Source organism: Diabrotica virgifera, chromosome 2 (genome assembly GCF_917563875.1).
Source record: "Diabrotica virgifera virgifera chromosome 2, PGI_DIABVI_V3a".
In the NCBI taxonomy this organism is placed as follows: domain Eukaryota; kingdom Metazoa; phylum Arthropoda; class Insecta; order Coleoptera; family Chrysomelidae; genus Diabrotica; species Diabrotica virgifera.
The window spans coordinates 70733259-70754379 of record NC_065444.1 but is presented as its reverse complement, the minus strand read 5'-3'; the positions used below and the strand labels follow the sequence as shown (position 1 = coordinate 70754379).

General features: G+C 33.2%; 1 protein-coding gene across 1 annotated transcript in view; it reads left to right on the top strand.

Annotated features, from left to right (window-relative positions):
* The first annotated feature begins 1120 nt into the window (after positions 1-1120).
* The window catches only part of LOC114338817 (uncharacterized), a 373188-nt gene continuing 353187 nt past the window's right edge, over positions 1121-21121 (top strand). Inside the window, exon 1 of the mRNA XM_050643757.1 lies at positions 1121-1358. Coding sequence (XP_050499714.1) covers positions 1301-1358 — 58 coding nt within the window. The 5' untranslated portion in view covers positions 1121-1300. The remainder of the gene's footprint in view (positions 1359-21121) is intronic.

Sequence of the window (21121 nt, the reverse complement as noted above, 5' to 3'; positions counted from 1 at the left end):
CTTATCTCTCTGTTTTGTTATGCTTTGTTCTGCTTTTCCGAGTCTCATTAATTTTGTTTTCTTTTCATTAATTCTTAGTCCCATCTTCTTTCCCTCTTCTTCTACCTCCATTAATATTTTTTTTATGATTTTTCGTGTTTTTGTTACTATCGCTATATCATCTGCATAGGCGATTAGTTGGTAACCTGATGCTCTTAGGTTTCCCTTGTGGATCTTTCTTAATACAAAATCTACTGTCAGGTTAAATAGTGTTGCTGACAGTGAGTCACCTTGTCTCACTCCTTTATTTATTTCGAATTCTTCTGTTTCCCCTTTTTGTGTTAGGATACTTATTTTTTATTTATTCATAGACATTTTTATTAGGTTTCTTAATTTTTTACTTACTCCTTGATATTTTACGGCTTTCATTATTTCCTTTCTCTTTATTGAGTCAAAGGCTTGAAATAATATTTCTATTTCATGTTGATGTTCGTGTGCTTTTTCCATGATGTGTTTAATGGTATGTATTGCATACCATTTGCATATTTAATGGTATTTATTGGATAATAAATAAGAAAACCAAAAACAAAATAAGAGCAACAGAGATGGAATTGCTAAGGAGAAGCTGCAGAGTAACAAGAAGAGATAGAATAAATAATATAGAGATTAATAAAAGAATAATAGTAATGAACTAAGATACAATATACTACATTGAACAGCAGAGATTAACTTAGTACGGACATATATGTCAGAAGAGTAGACAAAAAATGTTGGATGAATAACAGAGTTGGGCCCGATAGAAAGAAGGAAGAGAGGTAGACCCGAAGGTTTTTCAGAGATGAAGTGGATAAAGCAATGGAAAGAAGCATTCTTCAGGAAGAGGACTGACAAAACAGAAAGAGCTGGAGAGAACGGTTAAGTGAAGGAGTACAGTGAAAACTGTGGAATTACTTAGAATAGATATACCAAAATTTAAATATGGTTTAAAAATAATGTATGCCGGTGTCTATTTTTTATTTAACTTGTATATCATTAGTAAAATGCATTAAGAGAATTACATCACAACCAAATCCTTGGAGTGCGCCGGTCCTGATTAAATCAAGACAGAGAGGGAAAACCGCATCTCGCCTATGCAATCATTGAAGTCTCTCAGTTGGTTTCGTTCCGTGCCGTGTATAGAGTGTATGTCCACCGCACACCGCGTTGTCTAAGAGGAGATAGAGATATGACAATTAAAATTGTTACTTAGTTTTACTTACATTCATTTCACTTTCTAAACAGGCGGTCGTTTAGTGCTTTTGTTTATTTTGTTCCAACAATAATGATGTATAAGTGTTTCATAATTGTAGCCGCTCTTATTGCAGCCACTACTGCTAAAGGTGAGTTGATTTTTAATCAGCAACCGGGTATTTTATTGAGGTTGGTTTTGTTTTCCAGTGCTTGTTAATTAGTGGCTTCTTTGGTCGGCTATGTATTGTAAATGACCTTTTTAATATGTGCATTCAAGGTTGCTTTAATTAGTGTCTTTTCGAAATTGATTAGGTCATTAGAGGACCCTTGTACAAATGAACAAAGTGGACGACCGTTGATTACTACAGGAGAATACCTAAAAGACATTATGTGAGGAAATATTGAGCTGCTTAACATGGTCTACAACAAAGATCTAACACTGCAATGCTGTTCACAATAGACCTTGAGAATTGCTTTATTCTTTCTTTATAATATTATAATACAATGAATAATATTAATGGCTTAATAATCGCTGATAAGAAGTTGGAAATAATATAAAGAAATAAAACGACTTTTTCAAACAGGTTTAACATTATAATGTAAATAAAGTTGGTAATGTTTTAGACGTGTCTTTTTTAATAAACTACATACTATTGCGCCTTGTATAATGTAATAGGCCCTTACCTTATCAAATACATACACAAATTTTCCCCATTATTTTTTACCTCTTGCCATTCGTCTTCCTTCATTCCAAGTGGTTGCTCTTCTTACCAGCAGCAGCAGCTCCCCAACTGTTTTGTCCCAGGGCTTTTTAGGTCTTCCTCTCTTTAACTTCTTCCATGTTTTGGCTTCCCGTACTCTTCTAACCTGTCGTTGGCTCTTCCATACGTTGGAGATGTCCCCACCAACTTAGCTGTTTTTGTTCAATAAATGAGATCAAGTGTTGGACGTTTAACTCTTCCCGTATTACATTATTTCTAATTGTATCTCTTCTCGTGACTCCTCTCACTCTTCTTAAGTCTTTAATTTCGGTGGTCTGTAGTTTTCTTTTCTGCCTATTTGTCTATTCCCACGGTTCGCAACCGAAAGTGAGGATTGGTCGAATACGTCTTGTATATACTCATCTTGGATTTCCGTGAAATTTATCTTTTTTCTATTAAACCCTTCATTCATTAAACGTTCATAAATAGTAAGTTTTCATAGCTTTTTCCATTCTTGAATTGATTTCCATTTCTTCCTCTTCTGAATCCTCTATCATAGTGCCCAAATACTCAAACATGTCGACTTCTTATAATTTTCTTCCCTCAATTGTAATGCTCATTTTTTGATTGTCTACTATCTTCATTACTTTTGCTTTCTCTTTGTTCAGAATCATTCCATATCTTCTTAGTTTCATTCCAGATTTCCATATTACTTTGAAGGTCTTGTTCACTTTCTGCAACTACCATCACATAGTCTGCGAATGATCCTTCCGAAATCCTCACCATTTGTAAATTTTTGTACCCCATTTTTAATTTCTTCGCTTTGTTCGAACTTGACCTGATGATTTCATCCATAAATATATTGAATAGTAGTGGGCTCAGTCCTTCTCCTTCCTTCAGTCCTTCTCTGGTCACAAGGATATATGAGATGTTGTTTGTCCAAATGACACTATTCTTGTTGTTCTTATACAAGCTCTTAATCACATTTAATGTTTTGTCCTCTGCACCTTTCTTCTTCAGTATTTCCCACAATTTATCTCTCATTACCTTATCAAAAGCCTTCTCCAAATCTATAAATGCCAGTAACGCTGTCTGGTTTTGTTGACTAACTTTTTCTATTATTTGCTTTAGTGTGAATACGTGGACCTGGGTGCTTCTTCCTTTACAGAATCCACTTTGCGCTTCGTGCAGCGAACTTTCAATTTTCTTATACAGTAGCCTCTCAATTATTTTTTTTAAAACTTTATAAAAATTACTGCAACATTTCTTGTCTCCTTTCTTGTAAATGAAGGGTCAGAGGGGAAAATGATGAATGTCAATTTTTGGTCATATTGCGATTTTTGTGCAATCTGTTAGCTTTGAAAGAGTAATATCAACCTGTGGATGGCCAAGGAGAAATAACGATGAGAATCGTCTTAAATACACGTCACAAAATTGGACGCAAGGGGGAAAACAATGAATATGTAACTTTGTTTCTCATTTTACCGAAAATGCTTCCAGATAGACATTCATTGTTCTTCCTCCTGTCTTCGGACATCGTTCCTCCAATCTTTCGGAATTATCTCTGTCTTCCATATTTCATTAAAAATCTCCAGTAGTTCATTCTTCATTTACTTTATCTCCCATGTGCTTCAGCATTTCGTTTGTTATTGTATCGAACCCAGGAGCTTTTTCATTTTTTGGCCATTTAATAGCATCCTCTAACTCTTCTAATTTTATCTCATCTGTTTCTCCCTGTTGCAGTATGTTTCGTACTTTATCCTCCGCTTTATCTGTTGGCGTTGCTTCTAGAAGTTCTTGAAAATCCGCTTTGCATCTACTCATTATTATTATGGTTTCAGTTAACACTTTTCCTTCTGAATCTCGAATATATGTATTTGTTTCTTTTGTATCCTGCCTGAATGATTTAAAGATTTTATAAAACAGCTTTTGGCTTTCACCTATTTTGTTCCACCTTCTCTCGAAATTCTACCCAACTTACTTTTTTTGCTTCTGCAACTAGTTCCTTTCCTTTTTTTTGTTTCTTGTACTCCACGTAATTAATTTCGTTCCTGTTGGCCAAGTATTTTTTCCAAGCGGTTTTCTTATTTTTAATACCATTTTTCACATTCTCCGTTCACCAAGATGTTTGTTTCTTGTTTTTGATGGTTCTACAGGTTCCACAAGCTTCCTTTGCCGCTTCTAAGATTGCTTCCTTGTATATAACCCAGAAATGCTCTGAGTTTTTGTCTCTTCTTTAAATTGAAGTAGTCCCTAATTTTTGTTCGAATAATTTTTTGAATATGAATATGTGTTAGACCGGGTTTTTTATTCAGGTTGGTTTTGCTTTCCAGTGCTTGTTAATTAGTGGCCTCTTTGGTCGGCTATGTATCGTAAATGACCTTTTTAATATGTGCATTCAAGGTTGCTTTAATTAGTGTCGTTAGTTTCGAAATTGATTAGGTCATTAGAGGACCCTTGTACAAATGAACAAAGTGGACGACCGTTGATTACGACAGGAGAATACCTAAAATACATTATATGAGGAAGTATTGAGCTGCTTAACATTGTCTCCAACAAAGATCAGACACTGCAATCCTCTTCACAATAGACCTTGAGAATTGCCTTATTCTTTTTTTACAATATTATAATACAATGAATAATTAATGGCTTAATAATCTCCGATAGGAAGTGGGTAAAAAATATAAAGAAATGAAACGACTTTTTCAAACAGGTTTAACTTTATAATGTAAATAAAGTTGATAATGTTTTAGACGTGCCCTTTTTACTAACTACATACCATTGCGGCTTGTATAATGTAATAGGCCTATAATTTATCAAACTCAACACTATATAAATTTAGAATTACAAGAAGTTGTATTGTTCATGTAGACTAATGAAGAAGAAATTAATGAACCTATAGATACTATAGAAGATATAAAAAAGGAAATATTTTTATGTTGTTTATTTAATGCTACAATCTAGTCAAAGACCAATCAGTAAGCCCTTCTTCGTGCCTGTTGGCCATTTTTTTGTATTTCTCCATCAACATACCCCACCTATAGGTCTCTGTGGATATCTTGATTGCGGATGCACCAAGATGCATTAATAATGCACCTCAATCCTTTATTTTGGAAAGTCCGAATTATTTTAATTTTAGTTTTTTTGCATACATCCACTTAGTTTTTAGAATCTGGTTGTTGAGTAAAATATTTTTATGAATTGACAGGGCCGAGTGTCTTTTCAGAAACCAATACATCTTTTTGAATCCGATACCCAATTCTTCCCGTTATTCTTTACGTGTGCTTTCCAGATCAGCTTTACATCTAGAATTAAACCTAGATATTTGACTGTATTAGCATATGGAATTACATGTTCGTTTATATTTACATGTTTGTGTTCCTCACAAATTCCATGTTTGTGTTCCTAGTAAATGCTATATGAACCGATTTACCTTCATTTAGGGAGATTGTCCACTTCCTGGCCCAGTTATGGAATTTATTGACTGCATTTTGTAGACTAATAGTGGAGTGTGTATTATCTTTACCAACTGACAGAATAGCAGTGTCGTCTGCGAAAGTTGCTACTGCCAACTGGTGAAGGAAATATTTCATTACAAAACGGACATTTACCTATATTTCGAAAGTTAATGAGATGTGCAAAATGTTTTAAAATATATAATTTCGGATATTTACTGCTAAGCAGGAAAACCATAAGGCAGCTAAATCGAGTATAACTTTAATAAATAAGCATGAAATTGTTTTGAATAATTATCATAAATATAGACTTGAGCTTCGCAAGAATAATGGAGAGAAATACGATTATATTGCAGGTCAAGATATGTATTAGTGTTGTTATGATTTTGATGCGTAAACGTTTTATTACAATCCATTTTACAATGTATAAAATAGATCCTGCGGTTTTAATCAGCACGTGCCGAGACCCATGAAGGCTAGCATCGTAGTAGGATAATACCTGTAAAACATTTTAACGCCAAAGCAATAAAAACACTGTATTCTGGCTTGCCAGATTGAGGTGTATGATAAATATCTTAATAGAAAATGAACACTTTTCTTTAAGTGTTCTCTCCCTATCGGAGTTTGGATATCATCATCACTATTTTTACTCTATCCACCACCGCTGCTCTGAAGAGTTCTATTATACTGCGTTTAGACCAGTCCCTTAAAACGTTCGAGGCGTATGTCGCTCATCGGCGACATTCGTTTTTCCTCTTCAGTGCTGATGTCACCGATGAGCGACATGTGCTCTCTTACATTACATTACAAAAATTATTTCAGGTTCTGGGAGAAGCACTTAAAAAATATACGCAGGCAACCTGTTATGTTTTTGAACCATGACACTCTTCTTCCTATATAGTCCTACATTTAGGGTTGCATTTCTTAGAGGAGTCAATTTTATTTTTTAATATGTAGGGGGGTTCAATAGAAGCATAAGTTCAAGTTTTTGGGGTCGCTGCCCTTTTTCCGTTCATTTTACAATAAAATAACATCATAGCGATATTATAGAGGATTTTTCAACGAACAATTTTCACTATAAAGTTGTTTAATTTTATTTATTTATCTAGATTTCACAGCGCTCCAAACTTGACCAGATTCTCGAATTCTCATAGGACTACAATAAAAACAAAACCTTGGGCTTACTTTTCTATCTATATATTTATTTATTATGATTTTAACATTCCTATGCTATTATTAAGCTATTTTTGATCCTTTTCCCGGCCACCTATGAGGTAGAGTCTGGAGGCACGTTTTTTGTGTGGCATCCCCAATAGGCCTAATCCACGGACAATTTCTAGACAAAATAGTTTTATTTATTATTATATGTTGAAAAAGATCTATCATAGTTATTATTTTTTCATTTTGTTCAATGGTTCAGACTCTGAATCAGTATCCGAGGTGAATTTTTGCGGTATAATGAGAGTTAGAGTTGGAGTCATTGTAGGTAATTCATCTACCAATTCATTTTCTTCAATAATTAATGTTGATATGTCCACGCTGTTTCTGCAACTTTCACCACCACAATAGAAGCACACTGCTGAACATTTGAGGTCTGCTCTTCGGCAACAACATGCACTTCCAGTTTCCATTGCATCTGCTAAAGATGAATTTCATTAGCTCGGGGGTACTGGAGGCTTGGAAGTTTGGATTGGTATCCAAAATATTCCATGATTTTTCCAGCCTCAATTTTCTAGATCACAATGTTTACCGAGCCATGACTGAATCTGGTGATACACTCGGAGTCTGTGGAAACGGGCTGCATCTTGTGTTGGAGGACGTGAGAAGAGATTAAATGCATTTTTTGTCTCCCAAAGAGACGAAAAACGTTCGCCGACAACAGTGAGTAAAGATGGCTCGACTTTCCCACTGGTAAATAATTTTTCCCAGAGGTTTCTTATAAATAAAATAACCACCACTCATGATGCACTCTTACAAAAAACACAAAATGCTTATCTAATCACAAAAATATAATCTAACAATAAAACACTGAACACGTTTGTTTTCTCTACTTCCACAAAATGTATTCCATCAATTACAAAAATATAAATTTTACCCACAAGACTCTCAATAGTATTATCTATAAAACTCAAAATACTTTTCACAATTTATAATACGACTGCACTTGGCCAAATAGGTACAACTGTAAGAATAAGTTAAGTAGAGGGGGACCGACTGCTGTGCCATCTAGGATAAATTATAATAATAAAAGTAATAGCAGGCAGATATTCAGTCCGGTACGGAAGAAAACTGACGTAACTGCTAATTTTGTCAATTCCTGTTTATTGCGCAAAAAATGTAAAGATGATACAAAAAGACCGAACTGTAAAAATGTGCTGAGCCACTATAGGGTAGTTGCGTCTTTACTAACGCGTTATGTTAGACCTTGTTTCAGATGCATAATGACGCAACTGTAGATATGGTTAAAATGGGGCGATTAAATTAAGATAATGAAATTCGAACAATATCGAAGAAAATAAAAGCCATCGTTGTCAAAAACCAAACGCCATACCGATGCTCCTGGATGATTACTCTTCATTGAATCCCTATTTTAAATTTATTAAAAATCGTTCTGAAGAATTTTGCATTTTTCGATTGCGTCATTCTTCTTCTGGACCGGCGAATTTGTCCTCAAACAACTTCTTGGGCCTTTTCTATATATGCTTAGGGTTCTAAGGTTTATAGTGGGGAAAAAGGTCAAAAATAGATTAATACTAGCACAGGAATGTTAAAATCATAATAAATTGTATGAATAAAAAATATTAAGATACAAAAGTAAGCCTAACGATTTGTTTTTATTGTATCCCTATGAACATTCGAGAATCTGGTCAAGTTTGGAGCGCTGTAAAACCTAGATAAATAAATAGAATTAAACACCTTTATGGTGGAAATTGTTCGCTGAAAAACCCTCTACAAAGTTGCCAAAATGTTATTTTATTGTAAAATGCACTGAAAAAAAGTTATAACATCCAAAAGGAAACCTTTTAAAAGTTTTTTACATATTTTTGTTTATATCTTTTTTGTTGGTAACTTGCCGATAAAAAGTAATAGAAACAAAATTGTAGAACATTAATTTGCTACATTTTATGTTTTATTAGATTTTCCGTAGGGTTGGTGGTTTACGAGATATAGCGCGAAACCTCTTTGCACCCCTTTTCCAAGATACCGGCCGAAGGATAAGGGTGGCGACCCCAACTTGAACTTAATCTTCTACTGATCTCCCCTACACACTAAAAAAAATTAAATTGACTTCTCTAACAAATGCAAGGTATGGCCTAAAAAATGTAACATTTCAATGGAGTAACTTATATTTCCCTGCATTATTATCAATCTTAATAGTTTATATCGCTGTCCCCCTCATTACGTGTCCCAGAAATTGTAACTTTCTTAGTTTTAGTGTGTTTATTATTTCGTATTCTTTGTCCAGTTTTAGCAATACTTCCGAATTTGTTTTCTTCTGTGTCCATGCTATTCTAAGCATCATTCTAAAATACCATAATTTCCAGTGAATGTAGCTTATTTATGTGTAATCGCGTCAGTGTGAAACTTTCAAGTCCATCTTGTAGGATCGAAAATATCCATTTAAAATCAATAATATAAATTTTCCCATTATTGTAACATTTGGAAATTGTAACATATTTTAAATTTTGGTGGCTTAGCATGTGAACATCCTGTACAGCACTGATGATCCATACAGATCGAAAACGTTCTGCAATTGCGATGTAGCCCTTTAAGGGACTTTTATTAATAAATTTTACATACATATATATATATATATATATATATATATATATATATACATATATATATATATATATATATATATATATATATATATATATATATGAAAAAACAAAAGATGTAGATCTTTGAAACACACTCAGTGATCAAAAGATCCACAGGTACTGGTTTAACGACCACTCGTACGAAATCAAACAAATGAAATAGAGAATGTGGAAAAATCCCCTTACGAATAACTCACACATCCACTATTTCTGGCTGGGAAAAATTTTACGAATAGAATCAAAGATCCAAACACCAGTTCTTAGAAATGTGTTTCGCCCTCTTCAACCTCCGTGGGCTCATCGGTAAAGATGAGAGGTTGAATATCTTTAGACACATTCCATCAAAAAACAACATCCGAGACATAGACATAACAGGAGCGTAAATCTACGCCCAACCTGAAAATGACAGTCTCAAGTTTTAATTCCCTAATTACTTTAGAGTAAGTAAGATAATGTTTATGAAAAAACAAAAGATGTAGATCTTTGAAACACACTCAGTGATCAAAAGATCCACAGGTACTAGTTTAACGACCACTCGTACGAAATCAAACAAATGAAATAGAGAATGTGGAAAAATCCCCTTACGAATAACTCACACATCCACTATTTCTGGCTGGGAAAAATTTTTCGAATAGAATCAAAGATCCAAACACCAGTTCTTAGAAATGTGTTTCGCCCTCTTCAACCTCCGTGGGCTCATCGGTAAAGATGAGAGGTTGAATATCTTTAGACACATTCCATCAAAAAACAACATCCGAGACATAGACATAACAGGAGCGTAAATCTACGCACAACCTGAAAATGACAGTCTCAAGTTTTAATTCCCTAATTACTTTAGAGTAAGTAAGATAATGTTTATGAAAAAACAAAAGATGTAGATCTTTGAAACACACTCAGTGATCAAAAGATCCACAGGTACTGGTTTAACTACCACTCGTACGAAATCAAACAAATGAAATAGAGAATGTGGAAAAATCCCCTTACGAATAACTCACACATCCACTATTTCTGGCTGGGAAAAATTTTTCGAATAGAATCAAAGATCCAAACACCAGTTCTTAGAAATGTGTTTCGCCCTCTTCAACCTCCGTGGGCTCATCGGTAAAGATGAGAGGTTGAATATCTTTAGACACATTCCATCAAAAAACAACATCCGAGACATAGACATAACAGGAGCGTAAATCTACGCCCAACCTGAAAATGACAGTCTCAAGTTTTAATTTGATTCTATTCGAAAAATTTTTTCCAGCCAGAAATAGTGGATGTGTGAGTTATTCGTAAGGGGATTTTTCCACATTCTCTATTTCATTTGTTTGATTTCGTACGAGTGGTCGTTAAACCAGTACCTGTGGATCTTTTGATCACTGAGTGTGTTTCAAAGATCTACATCTTTTGTTTTTTCATAAACATTATCTTACTTACTCTAAAGTAATTAGGGAATTAAAACTTGAGACTGTCATTTTCAGGTTGTGCGTAGATTTACGCTCCTGTTATGTCTATGTCTCGGATGTTGTTTTTTGATGGAATGTGTCTAAAGATATTCAACCTCTCATCTTTACCGATGAGCCCACAGAGGTTGAAGAGGGCGAAACACATTTCTAAGAACTGGTGTTTGGATCTTTGATTCTATTCGAAAAATTTTTCCCAGCCAGAAGTAGTGGATGTGTGAGTTATTCGTAAGGGTATTTTTCCACATTCTCTATTTCATTTGTTTGATTTCGTACGAGTGGTCGTTAAACCAGTACCTGTGGATCTTTTGATCACTGAGTGTGTTTCAAAGATCTACATCTTTTGTTTTTTCATAAACATTATCTTACTTACTCTAAAGTAATTAGGGAATTAAAACTTGAGACTGTCATTTTCAGGTTGTGCGTAGATTTACGCTCCTGTTATGTCTATGTCTCGGATGTTGTTTTTTGATGGAATATGTCTAAAGATATTCAACCTCTCATCTTTACCGATGAGCCCACAGAGGTTGAAGAGGGCGAAACACATTTCTAAGAACTGGTGTTTGGATCTTTGATTCTATTCGAAAAATTTTTCCCAGCCAGAAATAGTGGATGTGTGAGTTATTCGTAAGGGGATTTTTCTACATTCTCTATTTCATTTGTTTTATATATATATATATATATATATATATATATATATATATATATATATATAATCTTTAGACCTTCTACCCTCTCGGGTGTAGGTATGACTTGTGCTTTGTTAACAGTGCACAAATCTCTTCCATTGCTTCCTGACCTGTGCCATAGCCTTAGCGTCGTTTCATGATACTCGTTTTTTGTCAAGAATCCTTGCCATCATTTCGTTCCATGTCTCTTTCGGTCTTCCTCTACTTCTTTTCCCCTGCACCATCGTTTCCCATATCTTCTTAACTGGTAATTCTGTCTGTAGTCGTTGTATATTCCCCCACCAACTTAATTGTCTTTTTTCAACATACTCCATCATTGTCTCGATTTTCAGTTCTTCTCTTATGTAGTTATTTCTTACCCTATCCCTTCTAGTGACTCATTGAACTCTGCGTAGATACCTCATTTCTGCAGCCTGTATCTTACTTTTGTGTTGTCTATTTAGTACCCAGGATTCACATCCGTACGTAAGTACTGGTCTGTATATAGCCTTAAATACCTTTATTTTTGTATGTTTCGATACTTCTTTCTTGTTAATAATTGTTTTTCCTATTTATATTAAACCGTGGTACAGTTTATTCACTTTATCAATTCTTTTATTGATCTCAGCTCCCTGTCTACCTGTTTCTTCAATGGTTACTCCCAAGTATTCAAATGATTGTACCTGTCTAATCTCTGTATCATCTATCTGAACATGTACATCCTCTCTTTCTTTGGCTATTACCATTACCTTCGATTTTTCTTTGTTAATCGTCATACCATACTTTTTTAAAACTGAGTTCCATGTTTTGACGCTTCTTTGTAACTCGTCTAATTTGATGCTAAAATTACTACATCGTCGGTAAATGTACAATCTGCTATCTCGGTGCTTTTCAGATTTCTATACCCTATGTGTAGTGGTTTGACTTTTGTTTTTGTTTCTTTTATTATTTCATCCATAAACGTAATAAACAGTAACAGGCTCAAGCTTCCCCCTTGTCTTACACCTTCAGTTGCTCTGAACTGGTCAGATAATATATTTTTACTTATCACACGGTTTTTAGTGTCTCTGTATATAGATATAGTTACCCGTATAAGTTTCTCTGGTATTTATCTGTTCTTCAGACTGTTCCATACTTTTGTAATATTTTGGTATAAATTCAACTTCTTGCTCGCCCGTTCTTTCTTCATCTTCTTCACTTGTGCTGTGTGGTTCGTGTTGTAGTAGTTTCTGTAAATACTCTTTTATAAAGGATTTTAATAAATAGAATTTTTGTGATATATGTTAGGTATACCTACAGCCAGCTACAGGAAATAATTTTCCTTGGGGATTTGTCAACACTAAGTAGTTTCCCATTTTATCTTTCAGTAGTCTTAATTGAGTAACTAAGTGTAGAAGATCTATATAACATGGATAGAAGAGAAGCGAAAATAAGAAAAAATATGATTTTTTTAAAAATATTAATAATAAAGAAGTTTCTAATTAATGCCCACATTTTATAGTTTTTTTTCAAGTATTTCCTCTTTCATGATAATTAAGTATATGAAATTTGACTTTTGAAGGATACATACCGACTTATCCTTCAAATGATAAGTACGACTTTTGTTCTTTCAGGCAGGGAAGCCATGTTGCTCGATAAGTTAATCCATTAACACCGCCCTAGTGTCGTTTCATTTTATGTAAAAAGTATGTAACATCAAAGATCTATAGATATAGAAAAACTACTGGGTTAGTTTCAACTACAAAATATAATGTTTCACTGATGATCTGATAAAGTCGAAAACGTTCTGGAAATTTTATAATCCATTTGGATAATTTTTTAATTTTAATAAACCAATATACTATTGTACAAACGAAGTTTTTACTTCTCTGTTAGTTTTTATAACTATGCCATACATCCAACTGCTAGGACTTTCCATTTTAATTTGCAAAACTATTTATTTAAACATGTCACAAGACAACAGTTTCCGAACCCGATTTATTTTTTATATAACTACTAACATTAATTTACGCTTGATACAAAAACCAAAATAAAAAAACACTCATAAACCGGGAAATAACGCATAAAAAGCCAATTTGTGATGCAGTCAGAGCGGAAACTAGAAACCAGATTTACAACATAGGGGCAAAAAGGCATTATGTCTCAATCAAAATTCCTAATACGTACACGGAAAATGTATATATAAGTGAGCTTAATACCACTTCGCGGATCTGGCTTCGGTAATTTCAAAATAAGAGTTTCTTCCTGTGAATTTTGAATCATTTTTAAAAATAAAATCAAATGTTTAGCTTCAAATTCTCTTTTTGAAATACCTTTTGCCTTTTAAAAACGAAGGTTTTTATTTGTAAAATGTGATTTGAATTAGCAAAGTATCTTCTGTGATAAGATTAGAATGATTATTTCATTCATATAGATTCTGACCAATAGAAAGCTACAGAAATAAAAATTACAGCGATACTTTTTGATTATTTCATTCACAGGAGATTCTGACCAATAGAAAGCTACAGAAATCTAAATTAAACTGAATATTTTTTGGTGATTTTAACTTCCAATCGTATAGTAAGATATTTTATCACGTGTTTAATTCTGTCCAAACAGATTAAAATTATACTGAGGATTATCTACTGTCGAAAATTACCGAGAGAATTTTTTTAAGTAGATTGTTTCTGTTTAATATCAACCAGTTTCCTAGTTTTGACAACTGTCACATTTAAGAAAATATCCATAATATACGTATTAAAAAATAATCTTACGAATATCACACGACAGTAAGAATAAATAAGAAAATAATGCTTCATTTTTATTCAAATTTGTTGTCATTGGGCAATAGCCATTCGAGCCCTGCGGGCTCTCGTGTCTATTGCCAGACAACAAATTTTCGAAAAACTGTCGCATTATTTTCAATTTATTCTCACTCTCTTGTGATATTACACCCGATAATTTTTGATTATTTCATTCATAGGAGATTCTGACCAATAGAAAGCTACAGAAATCTAAATTAGACTGATAATTTTTGATAATTTCCCGTCGTCAAGTATATTACGTCAGATGCCCTTCGTTGCTATAAAAAAATACATTCAGTGACATTAATGACAATTAATGTTTTAAAAATTATAAAAGTGATGACTTTCAACCGTAAAATATTTATAACAACTGTGTGTTTAATTGTACTAATTTGTACTTACATAAATAAATTACAATAAAATTTTGGTTTTGAACAGTTTTATTCATGAAATAATCGCAACAAATTGCACTCGATCTCTAAAATTAATATAGAATTTTGGCCCTCGTGACACTTTGAAATAATTTCACTCGCCTTCAGCTCGTGAAATTAAAACTGTCAAAGTGACACTCGGGAAAAATTCAATAATTTTAGAGCTCTTGTGCAATTGCTATTGATAATTTCCCGTCGTCAAATATATTACGTCAGATGCCCTTCGTTGCTATGAAAAAATACATTCAGTGACATTAATGGCAATTAATGTTTTAAAAATTATAAAAGTGATGACTTTCAACCGTAAAATATTTATAACAAGTGTGTGTTTATTTGTACTAATTTGTGCTTACATAAATAAATTACAATAAAATTTTGGTTTTGAACAGTTTTATTCATGAAATAATCGCAACAAATTGCACTCGATCTCTAAAATTAATATAGAATTTTTGCCATCGTGACACTTTGAAATAATTTCACTTGAATTCAGCTCGTGAAATTAAAACTGTCAAAGTGACACTCGGGAAAAATTCAATAATTTTAGAGCTCCTGTGCAATTACTACTGATTATTTCATTCATAGGAGATTCTGACCAATAGAAAGCTACAGAAATCTAAATTAGACTGATAATTTTTGATAATTTCCCGTCGTCAAGTATATTACGTCAGATGCCATTCGTTGCTATGAAAAAATACATTCAGTGACATTAATGACAATTAATGTTTTAAAAATTATAAAAGTGATGACTTTCAACCGTAAAATATTTATAACAAGTGTGTGTTTAATTGTACTAATTTGTACTTACATAAATAAATTACAATAAAATTTTGGTTTTGAACAGTTTTATTCATGAAATAATCGCAACAAATTGCACTCGATCTCTAAAATTAATATAGAATTTTTGCCCTCGTGACACTTTGACATAAATTTAAACTGTCAAAATGTCACTCGGGAAAAATTCGATAATTTTAGAGCTCTTGTGCAATTACTACTGAAAATTCCATTTGAGTGAAATAGTATGAACGTGGGCATTGAATATAACACAGTTAAGTAAATTTGAAGAGAACAAGTCCTTTGTTGTTAATATTTGTCTAAAGGACAAAAGATCTAGGTGATAGATAAAAATTGTGGTATGTAGGGAAGACTAACACTAATAGGAATGGAGTTGGTATAATTGCTGATAGGGAAATGGAAGATGCAGCAGAAATTGTAAGAATGAATGATATAGTGAAATTTTTACTTGATAAAGAAGAATTAAGAAAAGCTTTATACGATCAATTAGGAGACATACTGAGTGATATTAAGCTACAAATGATAGGTATTCTGTAATTAGCAACACTATTGGATATGGCGAGCGATGGTTAATATATTCTTTCAAAATACAGAAAGTTCACTTGTTAGTCCAAAGATGGAAAAAATCGTTCTCAAATAGACTATTTCATGACAAGAAAAGAAGATAATATACTTACGTGAATATAAGGGCTTTAAGGTAATAGTTAGTGAGACTGTAAGCAAATAACCTAAGTTACTTGCTAGACATCACAGACTGCAAAAAGGAGTTTATTCAGCGTGTTTTTCCGGATATAGCGCAACAGTTCAATATCCGTAATAATTGGCTGAGTGAACGAGCATTATTGGTGACATACAACACATATGTTAACTCGTTCACTGCCAGAGTGTTTTGTATGGTTTTTTACGTTTAGGCCAAGTGGTATATTGCAGATATGGGAAAAAAATTTCATTCTTTGGACCAAGCTACGCAGAAGTAGATTTCCACGGATAATTAAGTCTTATGAAAGAAATTTACGTCACTGGCATGAAAATGAAAAAACATTTCTCGGTCATATTGACCGAGCTGGCCTGTGGGAAAGCTATTTTCTCGATCATGTTGACCGAGACGGCAGCGAACGAGTTAATGATTTTCATGCGACCATTAAGACGTTTCTTCCAGGAGAGATGCTTTATTTAAATTGTAGGAAACCAGGATGACGTAGTCGACTATCGTACAACGTTTTTCACTGAAAAACAACAAAAATATTGTTTATCAGAAAGCATTACACTCATTCAACTTTTTTCACACATAATATTTTTGAGTATTGCTTTGGATTAAGAACTTTAGGATTACACTGTTATTGTCATATACATAAATATTCAATTAGTCCCTTTCATTTCTAATTTATTTTTTCTGGTATTTTGTCCCTTTAAAATTATTATTCAATTCTTCTGTTAATTCCTTTCAGTTATTTCCATTCTTTTTCTTATTAATTTCTGTCTTTTTTTCTTTATATTCAGTTTTCATAATTTTCTCTTCATTTTTACAACTTCTATTTCCACAAAACAGATCATGAATTGTAAAATGAATGAGAATATAATATGAAATATCACTCTAACCAAATTAAAAACAGTGGCATCAATTTTTATTCTAAATCTAACAAGTTGGTATCTATATGATATAAATAATTAATGCCAACGGTACTTTTAGAATAAATAAAAGCTTAATAAAGCAATGTTATATTTTACACAACACAAAAATTGCTCTAGATTATTTTATAATGCGCACAGATCATTAAAGAATTTGCCTAATAAGACGTTAAGATAACCAAAAAAGACAGGAACAATAAATAACTTCTATCCAAACAGATTTTGAATATTATCGTTTTTTACAATTTGTCACACTCACTAAATGGTTAAGTAATATGGACTGTTAATTAAATATGATAATTTTATAGCTACCTTTTCTGGGAACTCTTTTATATTAAAATATTAATTTTAAACGGGTCATTATGATAATCTTCTTTAAATTAGATTTGACAATATAAATGACTGATTAAGGTAAACTGTTCTACACAAACATTTTTAGTGGTTTATACTTATTATAATAATAATAATCGATTCTCTTCTACCTAATGATGCCGGCCACTGACCTTTCAACCTTTCCCCAGTCCATTTTTCTTCTGTTGACCACTTTTCCGATTTCGCTGTTTCATGTTCTGGTAGACCTGAATCACCTAGGCTTTTTATCCATACCCATCTTTCAATTTTCATCTTTCTGTTGTTTTCCATCCGTACCACATTCACTGTTTAGACTCTATTCTAGCTTATAATGGTATCACTTTGCTCCTATCTAAGTTTATTTACTCTCGACAATGATTTTTTTACTCTATTTTTACATTTCTTAGATATTTGGTGTATTAAGATAAAATAAAAGAAAACTTATACATCCGCTTGCAAACTTCGTAGTAAATACTTCGCTGGTCTACTTGTCTACCCCAACTATACCTGACGCATTCAAGTGCATTTATAACTAAAACAACGGAATTTTTAAATATGGGCCATTCCACGAACATACGCCTGTTTTGGATTACTTCGACAACGAATATTTTACTGTACTGTGCAACATAAGAAGTACGAAAGTAAATGGCGCTAATAATTATTCCAATAAGCAACAATGTAATTTGCAATTTACTTTCGTTCTTCTTATTTTGCACAGTAAAATATTCGTTGTCGAAGTAATCCAAAACAGGCGTAAGTTTGTGGAATAGGGTATACAGCACCTATCGACTGGCGTCAGGAAAAAGTCTACAACAGAAAAATGTGTGGAAATGCACACAGTTGAGTCCCGGTGCGTGATCATTTTAAGCATACGAAATAAGTCGATGATAAGTCGGAAATTGAAATTTACTAAACGCAACAGCAAGTGACAGTAAGTCATCGACTTATTTCGTATGCTTTAAATGATGACGCACGCAGGTACCAAGACAACTTAGAAATTGATTTAAAATCTATTGAAATTAGAGCATGGAGAAGAGTTGCCAGAGACAGGGGCGAATGGAGGATTGTTCTGAAAAAGGCTTTGGCTCATAAAGACCTGTAGGGCCACTGATGATGATGATTCGGGTAAAGATTCAGGGACTCAACTGTAATTGCATTTACAGTGTATAAAATGCATAAACATGTGGAAAACCTGGTTAGGTATATTAAGGGCCAGATTTTGTTACTCGAGGGTTTTTGAGGTGGTTGAACATGAATACGCCATCAGAACCGACCCTCGGAGCACCTGGTGCCCACTGTCACTGTTTTCATACAGACTACTTGGGAGATGTTGGGGTTGCTGTACGCAAATACGCCGTTAGAACTGACACCCGGAGCACCTGGTTTCCATGCTCGTTGCTAAGGCAAGTCATCTTATGGAATTTCGCTTTCCGACAATAAGTTGATGCAAACCAGTGTTCATCAACCCTAAAAACCCCCTAGTTGTCTGTTTTCATCAATTTAGTACCAAGAACCCTCGAAACTCAAGATGACATGCCTTACCAGTGACCCTGGCAATAGATTTTCCCGGAGTCGGTTCTGATGGCGTATTCGTGTTTAGCGAACCCAAAAACCCTGATTAATATGTTTGCATTCGTTTAGTGCCGAGAACCCACGAAACTCTAGAAGATGACGTGCCTTAGCAGTGATCCTGGGCACTAGGAACTCCAGGTATCAGTTCTGATGCCGTATTTGTGTTCAGTGATCCCAAAACCCCTGAGTAGTAATCTGTTTGCAATTTTGCATCAATTTAGCATGGATAACTCTTGAAACTCCATATAGAGTGTCTTACCAGTCACCCTGGGCACCCTTACAAGTGCCCAGGGAGTCGGTTCTGAGGAGGACTTATTCATGTTCAGTACCCCCAAAAACCCCCGAATATCGAAATTTGGCCCTTAATATACTGATTTTAACATGTTTCTATACTTTTGAATGCATTTTATGCACTGTACAAATGCAAATATGCATTTTCACCCATTTTTTTATTATAGACTTTTATCCTGATGTCATTTCGAACACAATGCAAAAAGTGCAAGTTGATAGGTGCTGTATTTAAAAATCGATTTATTTTTCCTAAATACCCTGGTCTATACATTAGGTATGTACCTATTGTACTTTTAATGAATCATGAATCGAGGCTTATGAATCGAGAATATTTGATGAATCGTGGCTTGCGTCATTTTTGAGGTCGGTAATTTTATAGGTGATGTTTTCTATTTCGTGTATGCTGAATGCAAAAAATGCAGCTCATTTTCTCAATCAGATCAGGTTTATTTAAGTACTATTTCAAATTTTCGACAAGTCAAATTATTGAAATAAATAAAAGAGCACAAGAATTGGTATTATGGTTATTGCTTGAAAATATATTTACATTTTAAAATAATAGACACTGTAGCTATTCATTTCAAAGTTACCTTTTTACAACATACGCCAGTCAATCAAGAACAGGATATGACCTCCAAATTTTATTCTACTGCATGGATTTTAATGAAATTTTGGGAATAGCCTCTACTTATCTCTTAATTCAAAGTCTGCCCTATATACTATGGCGCTTTTTAACTTGGGGACAGTTCCCACCCCTTCTCTGGGGTGGAAAATTTTTTGGCTAAATAGCCACGGAAGTAAATAGGCAACCTAATTCTAAGCAAAAACTATACTACTTTTATAATTTTTTTTGAAAACTTACTACTTTTTGAGTTATTCTTGGTTGAAAATTGGCCATTTTCATTGACACATAACACCTTTTCAAACGGTTTTTTGCGAATACCTTAAAAACTATCCATCTAACAAAAAAAATTATATAAAACATTTTTGTAGCTCGTAAAAACAAAGATATTTGTTCCTTCGTAAATCTTCTAGTTATAATACAAAAAGTGATATGGTAAATGAAAAGAGTTTGTTTTTTGGTGCATGCTCAAATCGGTGTATTCAACTTGAAATGGCAGTGAAACGGTCGATTTTAGGTGTATAATACTACTAATACGTTTTGTAGTGCCTGAAAGGACCTTTAAAATAAGCAATATTAAATGCCTATTACATTCAAACTAAGCGAGATATGCTTCAAAAAAAATTGATATCTAATCTATTTTCAGAAAAAAAGGAAAGGATTTTTAACCCCTCATCCACCAGAATTTAAATTCATCGTTTTCCTTCTACAATAATTTTTATTATAGTGTTATTTCTATGTTCAAAAAGTTGGACGGCTTTAAAATGAATGATTTTTGAAAAAAAAATAAGATCAAATTTTCAATTTTTTTTAATATATTTTAATATATTTTTCTCCATGTAACTTGAAAATGATAAGATATACAGTACTGAAAAATAAAAACAAAATTTTCATATAAAAAACCCTACATTTTTGTATGAGATCTTTTTTTCGCATCTCTTATCATTTTCAAATTACATGGAGAAAAAGAAGATTTTTAAGGAAATTAAAAAATGTCCTCTATAATTTGATCTTATTTTTTCCAAAAACCATTCATTTTAAACCCGTTCCAACTTTTTGAACATACAAGTAACACTATACAGTCTCGTTTTATGCGGTGGATACGTTCTTCAGAAAACCGCATATAAAAAAATCGCATAAAAAAAGACTTTACTTGCATTGAAAAAGTAGGGATACGTTCCGTAATTTTCTAAAATCACATAAAATGGTGGACGTTTGTCCACCAAAAAATGTTACTTTGATGTTTTTTTTTCTTCATTGGGTCAAATAAAATCTTAAAGAAGAAATTAAAAATGCAAACTAACGATATTGAGATTGCAAAAACCTCGTGTAATGGAACATAAAA